The sequence below is a fragment of the Cyphomyrmex costatus genome, unplaced genomic scaffold, assembly GCF_001594065.2.
Source record: "Cyphomyrmex costatus isolate MS0001 unplaced genomic scaffold, Ccosl1.0 scaffold23, whole genome shotgun sequence".
NCBI classification, from domain to species: Eukaryota; Metazoa; Arthropoda; class Insecta; order Hymenoptera; family Formicidae; genus Cyphomyrmex; species Cyphomyrmex costatus.
The window spans coordinates 214,742-236,688 of record NW_017276368.1 but is presented as its reverse complement, the minus strand read 5'-3'; the positions used below and the strand labels follow the sequence as shown (position 1 = coordinate 236,688).

The window sequence follows — 21,947 nt, the reverse complement described above, 5'->3', positions numbered from 1 at the left end:
AAAATACATAATATTATAAAATTTTATCACAACAACTTTTAAATTTTCAAGACATATTGAAATACTATTAATCGCATATATACAACATCAATAAAAGCATAGCATCCGCTAACAGCCAAAAGGTCCGAAGATAGCAGATATTTTCAACAACTTCATATATATCACAGAGAGTTAATTATAAATATAACGTTTGAACAGAGAGAAAAAGAGAGCTTGATTCAAGAGCTTAGCCGAGCTTTCTACAAATGTATTTCGTAAGATAAAATTTCATCGACACGCGCGCCGTATAGATAAATAAGAAGTACGTGAGGATCACGGAACCGAGACTCTCTCCGATCATTTCCGTTTAATACCATTACCACAGAGAGCTTATTATGCTACGCTTCGCACAAAACGCCTCCTCCGCGGCACGACAAGAGTAAAGAATAATGCTTCTCGACGAGGATCACCGTGAGTCACACAACGAAAGACTTCGCTCGCATCGCCTTAACGCGTATTATCGATGCACGCGTCGAGACGTGCAACATTCATGTATTGTGCACTTTTATCGCTATACTCTTCTATATCTGCCCGCCTGTCTGCTTGATTGATCGAGCTTGTCACCGCTCGCGACTGTTGATATCCGTGATTGACGCTGCACGTATTCACGATCCGTGCTCATCACGTATATACAAATAAGAATGATTCGATACTTAAACTGCGCCCAAAAGCGAGACAGATCAACCATCCGCTGTACGCGACACCATTGTCGTTGATGGCGGCGGATGAGGATGATGTACCAAGGCCGGAATTTCGATCACGTCAGCTGGCTGCTGATTGGCGACGGCACTGTTGATCGAGCAGGAAGTGAGGGGTTGCTATTTCTTGGTCGGTGTGCCCCGTTGTGTCAGACCCTCGAAGCGTTTGAAGGTGTAATTAATGAATACCCAGTCCTTGTATATTACCTCACCGTCCTGTGGCATCGGTGCGGACGCTATAATGAGGCAAAACGAAAGGATGAAGTGTGTATGTTAAAGATTATTGAAGCAATTGAATAATAATAAGGCAAATATAAATTAATCCGTAAGTATTCGCATGGAAATCAATTTTATCCACGCTTTAATTTATATCTATACTTTATGTGTAAATAACATTTTTATTTATAAATAATTATAAATTGAGGCATGTTTCAAACATACAATAAGATAATAATTTTCAAATATTAAAGATTAAAAGAAGTACGTATATTAAAAATATTTCTTTAGTAATATTTTCATTCGTTTATGTCCATACATCTAGTTTGACCACACAAATATTTACAGATTAAGAAAAAGGTATATACGTACGTATCTCTAATTTCACGTCTGGAAACTCGTCGAAGTTCGACGTGTCGTCGATAGATCGTACTTCGACCGGTATAGCAGCTGGTCTTTCCCTAATGTGCTCGCAATCGACACCGCGGAAAAAAGGCGCTAATTTGAGTTCCTCGATGCCTCTTTGCGCTCCTATAAAGAACAATCACGATAAAGATTAATCATTGTGAAAGATTCTTTTCATTTTAATAATTCTAGAGAAAGATATAGAAATTTACCTAATCTTCTATCGGCTTCGCAGCAAAATCTGATAATGGTATCTTTAGCCTCTTCACTAATGGGAACTTCCGGTGGAAACACTAACGTTTCTCGCCAGTTCATTACTTTTCTATACGTCTCCTGTGGATTTTCACTGCAGAATGGTGGATATCCTAAAATAGTTACGTTATTATTAATTTTAACTTTAAATTAATTTTTAAAAAACTTTTATAATATGTTCATTTTTAATAACTATCTCTTGTAATCAATGTCATACTTATACATATCATTATTCGATATATGTGTAATAACATTTTATCATTTTATATTAGTAATGTATAATATAACAAAGAAATATGTATTTTCGTAGAATAATAGAATAATTAACTAATATGAATAAATCATCTATTAAGTAGATTGTTTTTGAAATAATTTAATAGTTATGAATGAAGTTTGTAAAAAGAAAAATACACATCATACCTATAAGCATCTCGTACATAATAACTCCCAAGGACCAACAGTCGCAAGCCGGTCCGTAACCTGTTTGCAGAAATACTTCCGGCGCGATATAGTCTGGAGTGCCTACCGTGCTGTAAGCCAGCGCTCTCCTGTTTCTTTTCCAGCTCTCGGCTCTCCTTTTACTGTCCATCGCGCCGCCGCTTCCACTCCCGCATGATGTCACTGCGTGAACACAGACAAGACATCAGTTAAATCATAAATCGACACGATGTAAATATTTCTCTTTAACCCATGCAAAAGACGTCGTTATTTACTGAAATCGGAAGGTTTCGCTTGACTCAGGTCTCGGTAAAAATCAGTCCTATGTGATTTCTTCAAACCCGTGCACAGTCCAAAATCAGAAAGTTTTATATGGCCCCGTGCATCTAGCAACAGGTTGTCTGGCTTGATGTCTCTGCAAAATAAAATAAAATTAATATAAGCAATTATTTATTATATACATATTTAACACGTATATAAAAACTATATATTTAAATATAGGTAAAATAAATAATTCGAAACTCTTGATTACTATAATAGAAGGATAAGAATTTAATTAAAAAATATAACACAAAACTCACAAATATATTTAAAATATTCTATTTTTAAAAGATTAAAATCAGTGATTTATAATGTAAATAAATTACATTTAGTCATAAATTTTATTTAATCTAATTATTTCTCTTTCCAAAAATTTTGACGTACCTATGAATAAAACCTAATTTGTGTATGGAGTCGATTGCTAACGCCGTTTCGGAAATATAAAATTGCGTGCACTCCTCGGAAAGCGTGTCCTTCTTCATGAGTAACGTCATCATATCACCTGTAATTCATCTCGCTTGAATTATTCACGATGCCCAGAAATAGCACTTCCGTTTTCAGTTTGTCACAAAGATCGATAAAAGACTTACCACCGGGAAGAAACTCCATTATTAGATAGAGATTTATAGGATCTTGAAAACTATAGTACATCTTCACGACCCACTGATGGTCCGCTTCCACGAGAACGTCCCTCTCCGCCCTGACGTGCGCAACTTGCTCCTTCTCGAGCATATCTGCCTTCCGGAGAATCTTCATCGCGTACACATGTCCGGTATCCTTCTTCTGTACGAGTCTTACCTGTACATTTTTTTTCGTTTTACAAATCAGTACATTTTGAGTAAAAATACCAGCTAATTTTCGTCAAATGATTAAAAGCATATTTTTCCGTTTAATCTTGAATTTTACGAAAGAGATTGCCACTTGCTTCGCGAAGCGAGGCGAAATGCTATTTCTTCTGAGAAGTAATGAGAAAATTTCACTCTCTCTGAGGTGACTACTGCCCGAGAGTCATCTCGCGTATTTCCATTATTATCGTAATTATTACAATCATAAACAAAAGTCAATCTCTGTCTTTATATTTATAAATCGTATAAATGAATAATTTACACATAACATACGACGAGTATATTATTTAAAATGTCATTTAAACAAATATAGAAAGTTTAATTTAGAGAATATTATTTAAAATTTACATTTCCCGACACAAAATGAGGATGCTTAGTAATATCTATTACTCAACACCTACATTTGTGAAATTTATGTAGCTACGTATCGCAATAAAATCGCACTTTTAACTTTCCGCTAGCCGCATGAATTTTAACTTTTCCATCAGCAATAATTTCTCTTCGAGAAACAGAGCAATTTTTTAATTTTTTCGAATTATATAAAAATCTTAAAAAGTTCTAGTATATTTGTGAACGCTTTAATAATGAATTTTTATCATTATAGAAGTCGGATTGTATTTTACTTATTTTTCACAAATATAAATTTATCTATTAAAATTCAATCAAGTTAATATCAAGCTAATCCCAGCTAATTATAGCACAATTAGACCACCAATACCTAACTTCCTATCTCGCTCGCTGTTATACATCGATGCTTCTTTACCTCGCCAAATGCTCCCCTGCCGATGACCTTGAGAGGTTCGAAGTCCTCAACGCCAAGCCTGGACCGTTTCAGTCGGAGGAATTCGGTCTCCTTCTGAGCATGCTGTTGCCTCTTCTCCTGCTTTTGCTGCTCCGAGAGGCCCTCATCCTTGAGGGACTCTTCGAGCTTCGCCAGCCTCTGCTTCCGCTCGATGTGCTGCGCTATCAGATTGCTGTAGTAGTTCTCCAGCGTTACCTGCAAAAGGCAAAACGCGATGCTCTGATTATCATCATACCAAGCTTGTATGGTCCTCCTCTTCCTGCGATGTCGTCGCTCGAGAGCTCGTAATGCGATCGATAACACTTTATCTTGCACACGACAAAACCACTTCCGCTGGTCTCGCGCGGTTACCACGGTTAGTGCGATTATTATGCTCACCGAGATCAGGTTCGCATTGCGAAACGTTTCAGAGCCAACATTACTTTTCGCTGGAGCAACCGTGAAGACGGAGACAGAAAGAAATTCTCGTATTTTCCAGAGTAAACTGCCATCTTTCTAAATTGAAATTACAACTGTAGATGGAACATGGAAGTTCTATTTTAATTACATTTCCACTTTCAGTTAGCGGAAATATTTGAGATTATGACACAAATTAAAATTTATGTTTCAAGAAAAGCGGATGTGAAGTAAAACAAAATAAAAACAACGTGAAAAATAAAGAAAAAAACTAATCTCATTTTCTATATACTTTTTAAAGAAACATAAATAGAAAAGAGATTCTTGAAAAGTAATATTTAAAATTATGAAAAGGCTGTGATAAGAGAGAAGAAAAAATATCTCAATTTATAAACATCAATCGCCGGAACACGTTTATATTTATGTATTTTATTACCTCTTGTATATTTACGTCTGTTATTATTTATTTATTTGTATTACCTATTCTTTTGTTTATATTATTAGTTTTAACTGTTATTTTACAGATGTAAGTTTTCTACTTTGAATTGTTCTCTTTTCACTGGCATGATTGAGTGAATCACTTCTGTTTTCTTTACTATCATAAATAATTGTATACAACTTTTTACTTTTAAACCTCAGTATTTGGAGATAATGTCTATATAAGCCTCTATCTTTGGATTTTTTATTCAGACCATAATGGAACAATACAACTTTTAATTTTGGAAATCTAAAACTTTATTTCAGTTTCCTTAGTATAGTAGTATAGGACAGAATAAATAATAAATATGTTTTAAAATTTCATGAGCATATTTATGGATAAAAAGAAAGAATAAATAACCCTATAAACGTTAGGTCGCAATTCGTTATTGAGATAATGTTAGTAGCATATATATATAATATAATACAAATAACGACTTTATTTAAACAAATAATGACTTTTTTTATTTTTATTTAAAATTTTCAAGTTAGATTATATTTAAAAGATACTCAATATGACCTTTATTATTATTTTTCACATCCCTGAGTACAATGTATCTATAAGTCATTATAGTCATTATTTCAAATGTATGTGTCCATTACTTTGGTAAGAAAGCATTTGCCATTTAATGTTCATCGGAACATTACTTCTTCCTTTTTATCCGAGAATAAGCTCACAAAAATTTAAAACATATTTATAACATTATAACTCACCCTGTATATTATTTCTTCGTTAAAGAAATGACTCGAAGTTGAGTTAAAATAACGTATAAACGATTTATTAAGTAATTAAGTAATGTAACTTCAAATATATTTTATTGAATATAAATACCACGTACCTCGCTGACTCTCATCAGCCCTTAGATAACTTTTAAAACCTTTTTAAAAAAAGTTTTACAATCTCTCTTCTATAATTATATAGACACGAACATTTGTAAATAGTACTAATTACGTAATTCGTGACCTCATTTCCGTCCAGCACAAAGTGCCAAATTCCAGAAATTTTTTCTCTGTTTATAATTCTCCTAATTTTTTGGGATTTTCACAGTTCTCTAAACTTGTAGCAGCTGTCTTCATTTAAAAAATTTACGCAGACATGCTGACCTGAGCAGCTTTTTTGCAACGATCAACAATTGTTACTAACGAAATTATCGAACATTGTAACACCGACAAACATTGAGTAATCACATAATAATTAACGTACAGAGTAATTAATGGGAAGAATTGGTAAACTTTTGGTTTTTTCTCAAGAAAGTACACATGGTTATTAAGCAAGAAGCGTGTTACGAATTAAGTGGTGATTTTCGCAATTCGAGTAATACAATATGATTGATTGCAAGTATTAATTCACAATCGACATTTTATTTAGGCTTAACACTTTCAGTATTAAATTAACGTTTCTAATTATAAATATATTTTTACTGTAGCTATATAAATTTAGATATGTATATTTATATTAACCGAAATATTCTTCGTAAGATAAAAAATGCTTTTTAGCAAGAGGCACAATGATATAGTAATATAGTGAATCATTTCATCCTTGTTATTTGTCAATGTTAAACAAAGATAAAATAATCAACCGTGTTACGTCGCATGTCTCTTACTGAAAAACATCAATAAATTACACATTTCTCTTAAAATTTCATTTTACAAAGTTTATAGAAATAGCATCGTAAATAGAAATTACCGTACATACCGTTATTTATAATTTTATTCGTAATAATATAATAAACAGACGGAATTGCAAATTTATTACATTATTAACCGTAATCCTGAATAGTGATCGATGGATTAAATCCAACCACGCGGAAATATATAGAATATTGCAATGTTCATCTTGTTAAAACGGAGATTATTAATTAGCAACGGTCGATATTGCTTCTCACATGTCGACTGAAATTATTTTGATGTTGATTCATATATCTTACTTATGCAAATTATGGACACTCAAGGTTCTTTGCCAAGAATGACGATTGGGAATAGAAAATATTATTTATATTAAATAAATATTAATATTACTAAATATATTATTATAAATTATGATATAATACTTAGTTAATGGTTATGATGTAATATCATTCTTTTATTAACTTCTCCTACAGTTCATTTAGTCGACCGACCATACGATAAGTCCATGATCAGATCAAATTTATTATGACATAAGAGCTGTGTTATTACATACATAGTTTGATCACTATATTGTGTAACATGTTTGTTATACAAGTTTCCTCGCGTCAAGCTGAGAAAGTTGGTAAGAAAGTTTAATATTAGTTTATACGTGCCATTCTTAATAAAAAATTTAAGATATTTCAATATATGTTTACAGTATTATTAATATTAAAATGAAAGAATCTTAACACAAATTTAAAAAAATATTAATTCAAAGAAATAAATTAATCATATCTTTATTTAATTTTAAATAAAAATAATAAAAAAACCCAAACATCTAATCTAATCAAACTCTTAAATATCTAATATTTGTGTGTAAAAATTATCAAATTGCGAAAAAATATATATATATATATCTTTAAAAAATTAATTAAAAAACTATTTAATCGTATCACAATGTTTTATAATACTCTATATTGAATCATCTATTTCAAATGAATTGATAAATGCATCAGTACATAGAACAGAATGGCCGCTATCTTAATGGAATAATCAAGTTGAAACTAAATCCGAACTCACCTTGGCCTTGGTCGCCTTGTCCAACGTGTGGCCGCTAAATCGAATCGTGCTCTCGGTGGCCGCCATCTCCAGCACCCCTGCAACGAGCACAAGAAAAGAGGTCATTCAGTGTCATTAGTCTTCAGAGTTAATGTCTCCTAATGCAACTACTTTCAATGAAAATATCGCTTGAACGAATTAAAAGGCAAACGACACCCTTGTGACAACTTGTTATATCGAGGAAGATATCAGCTATTTCTGTGTTAAGTTATAACATGACACTGTCAAAAAATTAATGTATCCAGAATATTATATATTTTTTTGAAACAAAGAAGTAAAAATATAGAAATATTCATTGCATTTTTAATTAAATTTAAAATTTATGGTTCATGTTTAAATTTTTTTGTATTTTAATATATAATGTAAATATATCATACATTAAAAGTTTTATATTTTTCTGAAAATTTGCCATTAGCATATTTTATATTTTTTATATCTTACAAAGTAGCTTTTTTAAAATTTTTTTAAATAAATAAATTATACATAAGAGCTAGAAAATACATACACTAGAAAAAAATAGGAAAATACAGAACTTGATAATTATCACCGTTATTAGAACATCGACGCTGAACACATCTAAGACACTTCATTTTCAATCGATACGCTTAAAGAAAGAGTTTTGTAAGAAGAATTAACCATGTACCGTACGCGTTACACAATAACGTTACACTGTCTGTGAACGTCATTATCTTTTCAGAAACAAGAAAAAAACCAAACACACCCACAAAAGATGACGGAGTATTATAAATGCGCATTATGAGCAAATTATCCCGAGGCAGTTGGACCGTGTATTTCCATTCGAAGGCCGACATGTGGAAAAAGTGAAAACGTTCGTCATATAATTATTTGAACAATTTTAATGAGTCATACTTTTTTGTAATACAGATTTTTTCCTATAAAAAGTACTTTTATGACATCAACATAGCGTAACAAATTAAATATTCCAAACAATTGAGAAATTATTTACTCCACATAATTACCAAATTGTTTTATAAATACGTAATAGTTGGAATTTAAAGAATCTAAAAACAAAACTATTACAAAGAATTTAATACAAATCTAGAATAAATTAAATTCGAATCATATCCTGATTATTCAAACATTAAAAAAAATTAATTTTAATAGATATAGAACCATACTGTAATATATATATCTACATCTTATTCATCTGATGGAAATGTTATAACATTATATTATACAATAATTATTATTAGAGAATAATATTATTTATTCTACTTTTTGTTTTTTTTTTCATTAGAAAAATCTATTATCAGCCCTACAAATAAATATTATATGTTGCCTCATTACTTAATTATTATTATTAATTGTAATTTGACGAAAATAAGATATTCTTACATTTCATTTTCATTAGAGAAAACTACTATCGAGCGTTACAAATAAATATTGTATATTGTCCTTCCAAACACAACAATAGAGAATTGGTTTCATTGTGGTTCCGTTTAATACGTCGTGATACATTGTTTCTACACTATCCCATTTTCCTTCAGAACTTTCTACACTAACCCGTTTTCCTTTGCAATTCAGGATTAAGTGGTTGATGACAGGTGCTCAGGGTGACCCAATTATAACTTACTGTTCCACAGCAAAATCCCTCGCGTGACATAAAGGGAATGAAAGGTCCTTTGTTAATTGTACGTTTTGCAGCAACGCATAATGTGCAGATAGATTTACGACCGTGTGTTAAATATTTGGAATAACGACGCTAACCGCGAAGAGTTTTACGATAGATGTTAATTTGTAATTGCGTTGTAATGCTATTATCGTAATATTGCGGCTAAAATAATTAAAATTTATAATTAGTCTAGGATAGTCGTTTAGAGTGAATAAGTAACAAAGATACGATAATTGTTATATTACGTTATGTGCTTGACACTTCATCGATAATCTTTTAACACGATCAATTATATCAAAATATCTCATTACATACATTATACTAATTATATTTTTTTATCTGATTAAAAACAGAACGGTACGTACAAATAAAACGTATTTACAAAATAATTTGATGATTTGATTATTCATAGAATAGATGTGTCTCCTAACGACAACGATTTCGGTGAACTTTAAATTTTGTGGCAATGCGATCGCCACAAGATAATTTTTCGAATTGCTCAAAATATTCATTTCGTTACACTAAATATTGATGCTACATTTTTTATAGAAAAAAATCTGTATTACAGAAAAGAATGTGATTAATTAAAATCGCTTAGTCAAGATATTTATTCTAAAGAATGCTTATGAAATAAAATCTTTCAAGACAGGGCAAGTCTTCATTGAATACATTTAAAGCAACAACGGAAGTGCCATTACGTTATCAACCTGACTGATGGAGCGACAAATTTCTCGTCCGGCTTAAAAGAACGGCACATTTCGCAACCGTACAACAAGTGTGTTTACTATATCGTAAATGATGGTTCTTCATGAGGGAGGCTTATTACGAGGACATTGTGTGGTGTCATCGAATGAATCATTATTACGCAATCATGCGTTATAAGTACTATACCAGAACTATAATACAATGAGGCGCAAGAGATCCGTTCTATACTGGCATGTGTTTCCTTTTATAAAAGTTGTATGTAAACATTTCGACATTATGTTTTCGCAATGACAGCATAACGTGACTCAGAAATTTTACTGATATAAATATTCACAACACTCTACAAGCAAAATTACGATCAGAAATACTTTGTCTTAAGTGACAAATCTTTCTATCGTATTATAATAAAAAAAGATAATTTTACTGGTATTATTTTATATTAACTAAATGCTTATTATTATTAGATGTTGTGGAATAATACTGATGTATTTTGAATAAATTTTATCTGAGAAATATGACTATGCGTCAACACGATTTAATTTTAATTCGGAAGTATTTTTATTGTTTCAGTTTGTGTTGCAAGTCCGAAAGTAATCGTAATAATTTCCGAGGTAAAATTTATTTAAAATACATATAAATGTCATTATTCCAACATTTAACTATTTGATCGTAATAGGTGCTTTTTTCGTAATTATAATAGTTTATTTATTCATATAAGCAGTCCTGTTTCAAATCTTGATATTATCATTTTGTGTTATTTACTTTAATGAAAGAGACATTATCGTGCATAAGCTTCATTATACTTTAAGGATTTAGTGATATACAGGCTATGTCGGGATTAATGGCAAAGTGCTAAATCGCGTTAATCTGCAGCGCATCTATTTGTTTCGATACTCAATTTAATAGGATCAGCGATAACTGGCAAGCAGCTATTGATCCTTGCAACGTTATGAAACAGTTAATGTGGACATTAGGTAATTTATACGGTTAGCGCACGAAAGCAATTAAAATGCGATAAAATTAATCATTAATAATTCATGTACATCTTACTTATACTTTTCAAGTGCGTAAATATGTTAATGTAGTAAAAAAAAAACTTTTCTACGATTATTTATTACGGTTTTCCTGTGTTGAAGTGTTTAAAAAATTTTAAAGAAGATTGTTAAAGTATTAAAACGTTACATACGTGCGTGGGAGAGTTGATAAAGGTTAATACAATTTCTTTCTCGTATTAATACACGAATTTTGCCTGCAATGCAGCAGAGAAAGGTTCGATGGCCCGAACCGCAATACGGTGGACCTACATACAAGGGTTTCCCCTTGCGGTTTATTTTATGAGCGTTGATTAGACGCGCCTGTCAGGAATATCACGCGTTATCGTAACTGCACTGGACGTTAATTATCTCGGACATCGTATTAATCATCGTTGTGTGATACGTTGCTAATGGACTTGGGACACAACATATTCAACTAAAAGCAGAAACTTATATGCGCTTACTCGGTTAATTTCACTCGTCTCGTTTTTGGCTTTCATGTAAAATGTGACAGAAATTACCAGTATCATTCCTTTCAAAAAGAACTCTTGGACGTGAATATGACATGTACATCAAATAGAATGCTTCCCTGAGGCCCACAGAAAGATTGACTAATGTGTAAATAGACATATGACATACGTCCTTCTACCTTCAAATCGTAAAGTGATATTGATTGTTCTGGTTCCGGACAGATACGTTGATGTATCGGGAAGTGCAAAAGTATGAATCTATTCATATGAAAAAGATTGATCTGAAAAATCATCGAGCGACAGCAAATTCATACTGAAACCTCTTGATTTGTTTATGCTTTTATATTTTTTAATAGCGCCAGCCTCATTATTTTTTGCGCTCTTACATTAATATATACAACATGTATCTATGTATATAAATATTGGAAAATATTTGAGTCGATAGAAACAAAAAACAATCGAGTTTAACAATTTTGGCATTTAATTTTTTAATAATTGTTAAAAATCTCATCTTTTGTTTATTGTGACATAAATCCGTGGCTCATTATTGAGACAATCATATAACCAGAGAAACATTCCCCTGAATGCAAGCATGCATCAGAAATGACGAGACATACAAAAACAACGTTTTTGTTGAGATATGTATTTAAAAATTTAAACAGATATAGAAAATAATTTTGTTAGATTAAAATAATTATAAATAATTATGTACATTGAGAAATATTTTTTTTAACGATTAAATCAATCAAAGGACTTAACAAAAATTATATTTTAATAAGAATAAATAGAGAATTCTTGGTTATCATAAAGTTATCATTAAGATGTAATTTGTGTTGAACTCTTTTGTTAGTTTAATTAGACATTCTTTCAGTTTTTCTCCATTTTTTCCGAGTATGACTATGAGGAATACTAATGAAAGTTTTGACATTCTAACAATCAGTTTGAGCATTCTACATAATTGTTTTGATGGTTCAACAAAATTATTTCCAGACCTAAATCCTTTTAGGTACTTCAGCAGAACTGCTCTTTCTGTGCGCAATAAGCTGAGTTCATTGATAATATCATAACATTTTCAGCTTTCATCTCTGATTTCGTCATAATTTCTACATAAAAACTTTCTTGAAAGCCAACGGTACCTACACACAAACTAGTTCACATTCCAGGAAGACTCTTTGCGTCTGTCGCACGTGGGTGTAATTCGCGTTAAGAGACAGGATGAATGTTTATTAACTGCTGCGTTACGAGTAACATGAGTTGTAGATATGTAAACAAATTCAGTGACGCGTTTTCCCGAAGCACACGTGTATGCGGATCATGCATACATCGTGCTCATACGCCACCGTGTATCAAGAATTAATCAGGATCGAGCGATCCTGTCCGATTACGCAGCCATGAAATTATCCACCCTTGGAAAACTTAACCATTCAGACCATTCGCGCAAGGCTTTTTTGTTCAAAATTCGGGTTTGTAGTGCATCCATGTGATCCTTAATATCGATGTGCCGGCAAATATAATGGTTGTGCTGAGTTGTGCTACGCTAGCACAACTCAGATATACAGTATCGATCACATGGATGCACTACAAACCCGATTATGGCAGAAATTTCTGGGAAAAAAACCGAACACGGAGGGAAAAACTATTTTTAGTCATAACTTTTGGTGTTATGAAAGAACGGCTGAAATCTTTGCGGCACAATGTAGCACAAATCGAGCACAACTCAGCACAATGTTTATTTTGCCGATTAAACAAAATGGCGGTGCTGGCGAAAAAAACTTTTTTTTCAATTTAACGCTTTGTTTTTTTTTGAGTTATGTCATTAATTTTCGCGGCACAATGTAGCACAAATCTAGCACAATTCAGCACAAATTTTATTTTATTTTTTTTTTTCAAAATGGCGGTGCTAACTTCACGCACATTAATTTTTCGCAAGACATGATGTAGTACTTTATTATCGAAATGTCATGTAAAAGTAACTTCAAAAAAATGGCGGGTCACGTACGAGAGAAAGAATCGTGGGTGCTCGAAGTGGAACGCAGAGGAACCGTAAAGCGAATCCTTAAACGCCAACGAAGCGTGAGTGAATCATAGGGACAGTGGCATTTTATACTGGAGCGTCTGCAATGTAGCGCACTTACACCGCGGTCGGCGTTCAGCCTTGATGCTTATTAAATAATGACGATGGATGCCGATATTTGTGCGGACGCGAGGCGTTTGCACGTATTGGGCGTGCATAACTCGATTTCTTTTGTGTCGGATTTATGTAAATAATCATCGTTGCGATATATTGGCGTCAACGCAATTAAAGCTGTCCAGAGAAATAATTTCGTGGATGGCATGAGTTCCTTTTTCTTTTAAGATATATCAAGTGTAATCTCTGCAAAGAATGACTGTATAAAAAATTATTAAACCTTAATACGTATTTTTTTGACCAGTATTAAGTAAACTTGTTTACTTGTTACTTTTTAAAAATATGTTTACTTCTTATTAAAGTAATTTTTAATCCAGGTTATAAATCGTCGGCAAACTTTTTGTATTACTTTCAAATGCAATATAGAACAATCTATAATTTTTTCATTTTATTACAAAAATACGTTTATTACATCCTTATAGTTCCTACGCACGATAGTTCGCGTTATTTCAAAACGATTCATTTTCAAATTACGTCGTGACGACAAATTGTGAAACTTCGAGCAATTTAATTTCACAACGGTAAAATAATTTCCATTCTCTTCCTTTCCGATTGATATTTCCCAATGATTTCCGATTTTCCTGATTTACGCAATTTTCCACGTGGCAACTTTGTGCTACGAAATAATATACCGTTGAAATTTCTCCATTTTCATTTCGCGATTTTCGGTCCAAAACTCGACTCCGGCACGGTATTTGCCGATTCGTTTCACACGCAACAATCCGTTATAATGCTATTCGCTGATTACATTACGGATTACAATGCTGAACAGAACCGCCCCTGGAAGCCATTAGATCTAGTTTGCCTATTGCACAAGTATACAGAGAGCGACGTCATCAGGAAGTCGCGATGAGGATTCGTCGTAGATGATTGCGTCGTACGGTGAAACTTACGTCAAAGTCTATCATCTACATAAGAAGATCATCAAATAAAATTGAATAAACTCTCGTACTCAGAAATATGTAAAATGTTCCTATTTTTAAAAAGTAAGAAGACTTAAGTCTTCTAGTTAAGGAAATAAGAAAAGTTTCCATCTCTATCTATAATATAATCATTTACCAAAGAGTTCATACAATTTCCTACATTTCTTTTACATCAACATAACAACTCAGGTTTAAGAAATATAACACATAAAATAGCTAAATTAACCAATCATAAACGGACTTTCGATACTTAACAAGATAAATAAGTAAATAATGAGACAATGGAAATCAGCGGAAGTTAAAGCGTATAAAAAATAATTAGAAAATCATTTGATTAACGACACATGTCTGAAGTCACACTAAATTATTTTACAAAAAATGTATGTTTCGGCTTTAAAAATCAGCGAATAAATGTAGCATAAAAATTTTCAATAGTTCGCATCTTACATAATTGATATTATTATAATATTCATATCACTGTAAGACAACTTTAACAACTTAAAATAGCTAATTTTTCTTTGAAATCCTTCGCTAATATAAAGTATCGTATAAAACGTAAAATTTACATATTGTAAATTTTACATACTACCTTATTGCAAAATACTTTTCTTCTTCGATTTTAATTATTTCGTGTAGCAATTTGTCGAACGTCACGTCCATTCAATTTCATTTATGGTCAAACAAATCGTGCCTCTCGAATTTGCTTAAGATAATCAATCGGCCTACATTTCGCTTCGAATTGGTAACTCGTTGCGTGCAGCGTGACGATTCTCACGCGGTCGTGATTTCACACGGCTCTCTTTCGTGGCGGAGGAATATGGAAAATCGATTTCACGGCGCAAAAAATCGACGGGCCGATCCCTCGTCTTTCGCGAAGCGCGTGCGGCATATCGCGTGCGCGTTTTATGTGCACAACCAACCTACTTACTCGGAGCGAAGATAACCGTAAATAACGGTCACTGCACTTTTTGCTGGGTTGGACGAATCGACGAGTGCGCGAGGAGATCGCCATGATCAGCGGGTCCTTCACTTGTCTCTCATCTATTTTCAACAATATTTGAAATTAAAATTGAAAAAGTATACGAGGCAAACAAGACTGAATATATTTACACGAAAATGAATGTTTAATAAATATTAATAAGAAATGTGTTTTTTTGTCAATCAATAATGGTGACAGCGTTCAAAAACTGATAATACCGAATAAAAAGAAACATACATTTTTTTCCAATTGAATTTTAGGTGATACAACAAACTTGTCACATTTGAAAAATACAAAACATAAAATATGTAGTTAAATTCTTTTTATAAATATTAATAAAAAGGAATTTTTTTTGGTAATCAATGATGGTCAGCGTTCAAAAATTAATACCGCATAAAAAATAAATATGTATCTTTTCCAATTTATGATTTTTAAGTAGTTTTATACTTACAGTTTTTAAAATTAAAATCTTTAATAAAAATGTTTCTACAAATTGAAGAGATAAACAAAGCTCAATATTAACAATAGTGGAATAGATAGTAAATAAGATATTGCATATCGTACAAAAAGATATCGTCAAACATTCTAAAACTACCAACAAAAAGTAAAAAAAAACGAGAGCCTTAAAAAAGTAATTCTTAAATTAAATGCATATTTAAAAAAAGAGAATACTAAAATCTCAATAAAGAGCAATGAATAATTAATTTACGACGGCAGAATTTAAGTTTAAAGAAGACTAATTACAGAATTGATGGATTCTGAATTTGTACTTTCAGATTTCGTAGTATCTCCTAACAATTTTCTATATCCATGTAGAATACTTCGGTATTTCTGTGATATGACGTGGTTTGTTCGAACATATTGTAACACGATTATCGAGCAAATAATACTAAAACCAGCAGAATCCAACGTGGTGTAAATATACTGTGAGTGGTAGCTTTCGTTCTATTGGTTGCCGAGGAGGGCTTCTCTGTGATATTACATAAGACATAGTTCTGAAATAGGCGGTAAGTTCCACAGCTAGAAATGGAAACGTAACTAATGGAAAAGTGCATAGAAAATGTCTAATTAAATCTCATACATTAAAACAAAAAAACCCTTTATTCCTAGAAATATGTATACTGTATACCTATGTGAAAACGTCATCGAATGAAGACAATGGAAAGCGTATAATTAGGGGTAATCTATCTCCTATTTTCACCCCGGAATAATTTGGCAGTATACAATCGTTCACGTTGATTCCATCGACAAACTGTCAGATGTTATTGCACGCCACTCTATCAAAGTTACAGCAGTTTTAATCATTCCAGTAGGATTATAGGATCATTAGATTACTTGAAATTTTTTAATGGCAAAACCAATTTGTCTCCCTTCCTTTCAAAGGTTAATAAATATAAAATGTGTGAACTTTTATTTTTATTGACTATGCTCGATCCGGTGGTAGATGAATATCCCCAAGAATACTATCAAATTATCGAGGGTATGTGTCGCAATCGGTCTAAAGAAATCATAGTGCTGCAAGCACATAAATAGTAAACGCGAATCATTGAAGAATGTCATAGATAAAACTTTTCTAATATTAAATCAATAAATTAAATTATAATTCTATTAGCTAAATTTATAATATTAATACACATTTTATATAATTAATATTCAATAGTTAAATATATTATGATTAATTTTTTCCTGAGATGGTGATAAATCGCCAACATTTAAAAACTGTATCAAATTAATTTTACTATGGATAATGCTGCGCGTACTTTTTAACTTTTAATATTATATACTTATATAAAAAGTATATATATACATAAATATACAATTATACAAATCAATCACGATCAATCTAACTATGAGCTGTCAAAACTTATGATGATAGTTATTCTCGCAGTACAAAGTAAAGCAAAACGAAACAACCAATTGCGATGTCTTATAAGTTAACGGAACAAAGTGAGCAAAATCGATTTTGCAACAGATTTTTTTCTTTAGCAACCTGTTAGCAACAAATGAGCAACAAATAAAAATATTAGTTAAAATCAATTCTGCTCACTTTATTCCGCTAACTTATAAGACATCCAATTGCGGAAAAAAGTCAACAATAATGAATTAAATTATTGATTTTACCCAATTTTTTTAATTAAAGGATTATTTTTATTTATATTTTTAAACTAATTCATTGTTGAAATCAAAATAATATATCAAATATAAAAAATGTTAATATATTGAGTTAATATTAGACATCTAATATTAGACAAAAAGCTATAAAAACGTATAACGTCTTTGTATTTGCTCTCTTGTTAAAGAAAAAATACGCTTCTGCAATATAACTTAAGTCAACACATTTCTTTAATATCTGTAAAGAGCTTAGCACCTCCTTTCAACGATCCATTAAATTACCATTACGTATTCACGGAATCATAAGTTAGGACGAGGAGACGGAAAATGCGGTCGAAGCTGCTAGAAATTGCATTTTGAGTATGATAAGACGAGTAAGAACGAGGCCTAAAGCACATCGAGGTAAGATATCTGCTTGCGAGGTCCTCTCTCGAAAGGAATACTAATTTTACGCCCGTAACTACACTCGACACCTTACTATGATAGACTCACGAGATGAGAAATTAAATAATAGAGAAAGGAAGCAACATAATATGAATATCGAATACAAAATAACGTTCAGACGATGTAAATCACTCAATTTCTAACGTTAGAAATACTACATTTTAATAACGTAGTTTACGGTATGCATATCTTTCGTTATTAGTTATTTAGTTAGCATCGCGTACAGATTGTGGCATCTTTCATCGGTCCTGCTTTAAGAGTGCTAAATTCTTCAGCAAGGGAGAAACTTTGGTTATTATTATTAAATGAGGATATGTGTGCGCGATCCGTTTCACATGAATGAGAAGCACTTCGGGGTGAGTTGAAGTTTAATTTGTCGAGGGTACAGCCGCGAATTCGAACGAGGCCGAGGAGAGAACGTAGAAGAGACATAGGATGACGGCGCAATGGCCCCGAGGAACAATGAATAACACAACGAGAAGAAAGGAATGGAAAAAGAAGAAAGAGAATAGCAGATGGAGAGCATCGATGCGTGTAATCGCGAGACTCTCTTTTCTCATTTCCTATTATTTTTTGTAGTTCCGCTTTGCCCTGCCATTTGCGGTAAATCTTTTCAACGCTAAATTGTGGCATCTGATAAGATCGAATTGTCGTGGGAATCGTGAATTACGATCGGAAATGAATCGCAATATGATCAAAAATCTTATTTAAAGCACACGGCATTTTTCGGACTCGCGAAATCATTTCGTCGAAACAACGATTAATTTTATTTGCGATCTGGCTTTTATATACGTACTTTAAAAAATGGAAATAAGAATCAATTTTTTTTTAACGAAATGTAACTATAGATACAAATTTATTGATGAGAAAAAGTACATAATTACGCAAAAAATAAAGATCTCTATTTTTAGATTTAAATATATAAAAAATAAAAATATGTAAATGTAGCTTAAGATTATTAAGAAAATACATATATTTTACAATTAAATAAAATACTATTTGCTTAAAGAAATGAAATAGATATAGGAATTCATTTTAATTAAGACATAATAATAGAGTTACATAAGATGAATATCTCAGCATATACAAAGTTTTGTGTATATATGAAATTTTTGTAAAAAGCGAAAGATATTTATCTATAAGGTGTACTTCGCGAGATTCTTATTATAAGAATTGCACATTGTGTTTACGCACATAACACTTTTTGTCTACCATTTTATAAATGATACGACTAGTAGACTTCTAAAAAGAACAATTCGGGAATTCTGCTGAGATTTTTAGATAGGCATTCATGAAGCAGTAAGAATATTTCTCCATGGCCATTCATGAAGATGATATATGTACACTCGATAACGCGACAATGACTTAATCGCTATCAATAGTCGACACAATCAGATCCTATTGTCGATACAGGAATTTACATATCTTACCTCGAGGTTCGTACAAAAATTGATGTAAGCGCATTCTGATAAATATTACAAAGAAACATTTTATTAAAAAGATTCCATTGCTAAATAAATAAAAGTATTGTTTCTACGACGTATTTATTTCAGATTTTTAAGTTATATGCTTTAAATCTTTCCGCGTTATTTATTAAGGTATCGACTATTACGAACGTAAGGGAGATTTCTAATAATTAAAATGCGTTAATTTAAAAAATGGTATTTTTGGAAAAGTATGTGCTTCTACTAGAAGCATTTGCGAAAATATATCGCAGACTACGCTCCTACTGGGCTTCGGTTTATTTTATTTACAGCTAACACATAGGAGAAACCGGCTTAATTAGTTTCGCAGGCACGCGAGTCTATGTTTATCGCAGCTCTCGGTAAGCGTTTAGACTGCGTGGTACCTACTATTTGTATAGGCTGCGTTAGAATGTTCATCTTTTCCTTGCAAAATAGAACTTGACTTTTTGTACCTGGACAAAGTGTACCTTATAATTAGATGCAAACACATGATTGCTTTATTTAATATTAAAAACAAAATCGTGATAATTGAAACATATTGAATGAATTAAATAAAAAAACAAGCAAAGATATTTATTTTTAAGAATAGTTTTCTTCTAAAATAACAAATTTTTGTTCACATTAAACAAATATGATTTAAACAAAATTGTTTTTTAAATTATTTTCTAATTAACTGTTTAATTAAATAGTCATATCATTATTATTAAATATACGCTTTCTGCGTAACCCTTACAAAAATCTAATACTAAGCAATACTGAAAGACAGTGATTAATTACTTATTTTAAGTATCAAATAAATAAATAAAATTTTTTATAGTTTATTTCAAGTATTAAAAGTATTGTCGTTCAGTACTTTTTTTTAGTACTCCAAATAAGTAATCAATTATTATCTTCCAATAATAAATTGGCCAATATTACATTTCTGTAAGGGAAACCTCTGTAGAATTAATCTATGTACGTTCATGATTCCGTTAAATCGAAGCACGATAGAAAAAAGAAAGGGATTGAACGAAATTGCTGGCACGACTATTGCTCGAAATGCCTGATACTATTTTCGCGTTTTAACGCGTACGCACGAATTCCGCGATCGTCTATTTCCGTTCCATCGTGGAAGCGGATAATGGACATCGGTGCTTGCAAATCTGCAAGTGAAGTGAGAGAAAAACAAAAACGCAAAGTGAAATAAGAGAGAGAGAGAGAGGGGGGGAAGGAGAGGGATAAAAAAGCAGATCTTGCGAGTGTCGATAAATATCGTTCGCGCTTTCGCTTTAAGCAGACAAAAACGTGTTCGCGTGTAAAATTCAGTAGTGTGTAAAAAGTAAAAACATATTTCTTCCGCTACACTGAATACAAATAGTGTCTTGATTAAATTGCAATAAAATACAAAGCAATCACAAGAAAACGTTACAACTTCCGGAATCGGTTATACGCGAAAATAATGTAATATAATAAGTGACATTATACAGATAATTTAACTGGAAAGTGGGAAGCGAAGTATTCTCGCTAAACGCCGATACACCGTCGGTTGAAATTGGATTTACATTTTCCGTGCAGGTGACTCGGATAATAGTACTAAAATTCAGCTGATTGTGATAATTAAATTACGGAAGTTCAGTAGCGATAGAAATCTAATTCGTGAGATTATGATTTTCGAGAAAAGCAACGACACAATTATATAATGAAAGAATTAACTTTTAACGCGTCTAATTACCCATAAATGTGTGCGTTGAATATTTATTCAGAAGATAATATTTTGCTTAATTTAGAAATTATTTCCAAAAAATATTTTTTGTTTCTTTTTAACAAACAGAAAAGTTCCCGATATATAATAAGATGATATGTGATTCCATATTTTTCCTAAATAAATGTCCGTCAGATAATTTTATCGATCCTTTCGTGTGTTTTTTGCTGAGTTTAATAGCAATATATTTAATGTTTACGTGACTTAGTATAATTTAACGAATGTATTTGATTAATTAAATAATTTCAATAAAAAATTAATTGTTTAGTTTGCAGCATATTACGTTTACTACGTGAGTGCGAGCGCGTATATTTTGCACGCGTGCTCGTGCATGATAAACGTAGCTACGTGCACGGCGAATTCCACGGTAACCGGTAATTGGATCTAACCTAGTATCGACCGGTGAAACATGCGAAAATAGACGCTAGCCGACGATGGCGACGACGATGATGGCGATGTGTCACTAATTGTGGACGACGGAAGAAGCCCAGAACGTCGTTGCGATGAGCAGTTTCGTATTAATCAGTTGGATATTAATTATAATTAAATTATTTTCATAATCAAAGTAAAAGCAATTTATTAAATTAGCATGTATGCCGTGCGCGAAATACGATATAAAAGAAACATGCTTTAAAA

General features: G+C 31.9%; 1 protein-coding gene across 2 annotated transcripts in view; it reads right to left on the bottom strand.

The window, feature by feature from the left end:
- Positions 1–235: 235 nt before the first annotated feature.
- The window catches only part of trc (Serine/threonine-protein kinase tricornered), a 60,937-nt gene continuing 39,225 nt past the window's right edge, over positions 236–21,947 (bottom strand). For both annotated transcript variants that reach the window (XM_018539990.1, XM_018539989.1), the window contains exons 2-10: positions 7,578–7,654; positions 3,978–4,211; positions 2,960–3,167; positions 2,754–2,871; positions 2,324–2,463; positions 2,031–2,231; positions 1,571–1,723; positions 1,326–1,484; positions 236–973 (exon numbers count right to left, since the gene is read on the bottom strand). In XM_018539990.1, coding sequence (XP_018395492.1) covers positions 858–973; positions 1,326–1,484; positions 1,571–1,723; positions 2,031–2,231; positions 2,324–2,463; positions 2,754–2,871; positions 2,960–3,167; positions 3,978–4,211; positions 7,578–7,643 — 1,395 coding nt within the window. In that variant the 5' untranslated portion in view covers positions 7,644–7,654 and the 3' untranslated portion in view covers positions 236–857. The remainder of the gene's footprint in view (positions 974–1,325; positions 1,485–1,570; positions 1,724–2,030; positions 2,232–2,323; positions 2,464–2,753; positions 2,872–2,959; positions 3,168–3,977; positions 4,212–7,577; positions 7,655–21,947) is intronic.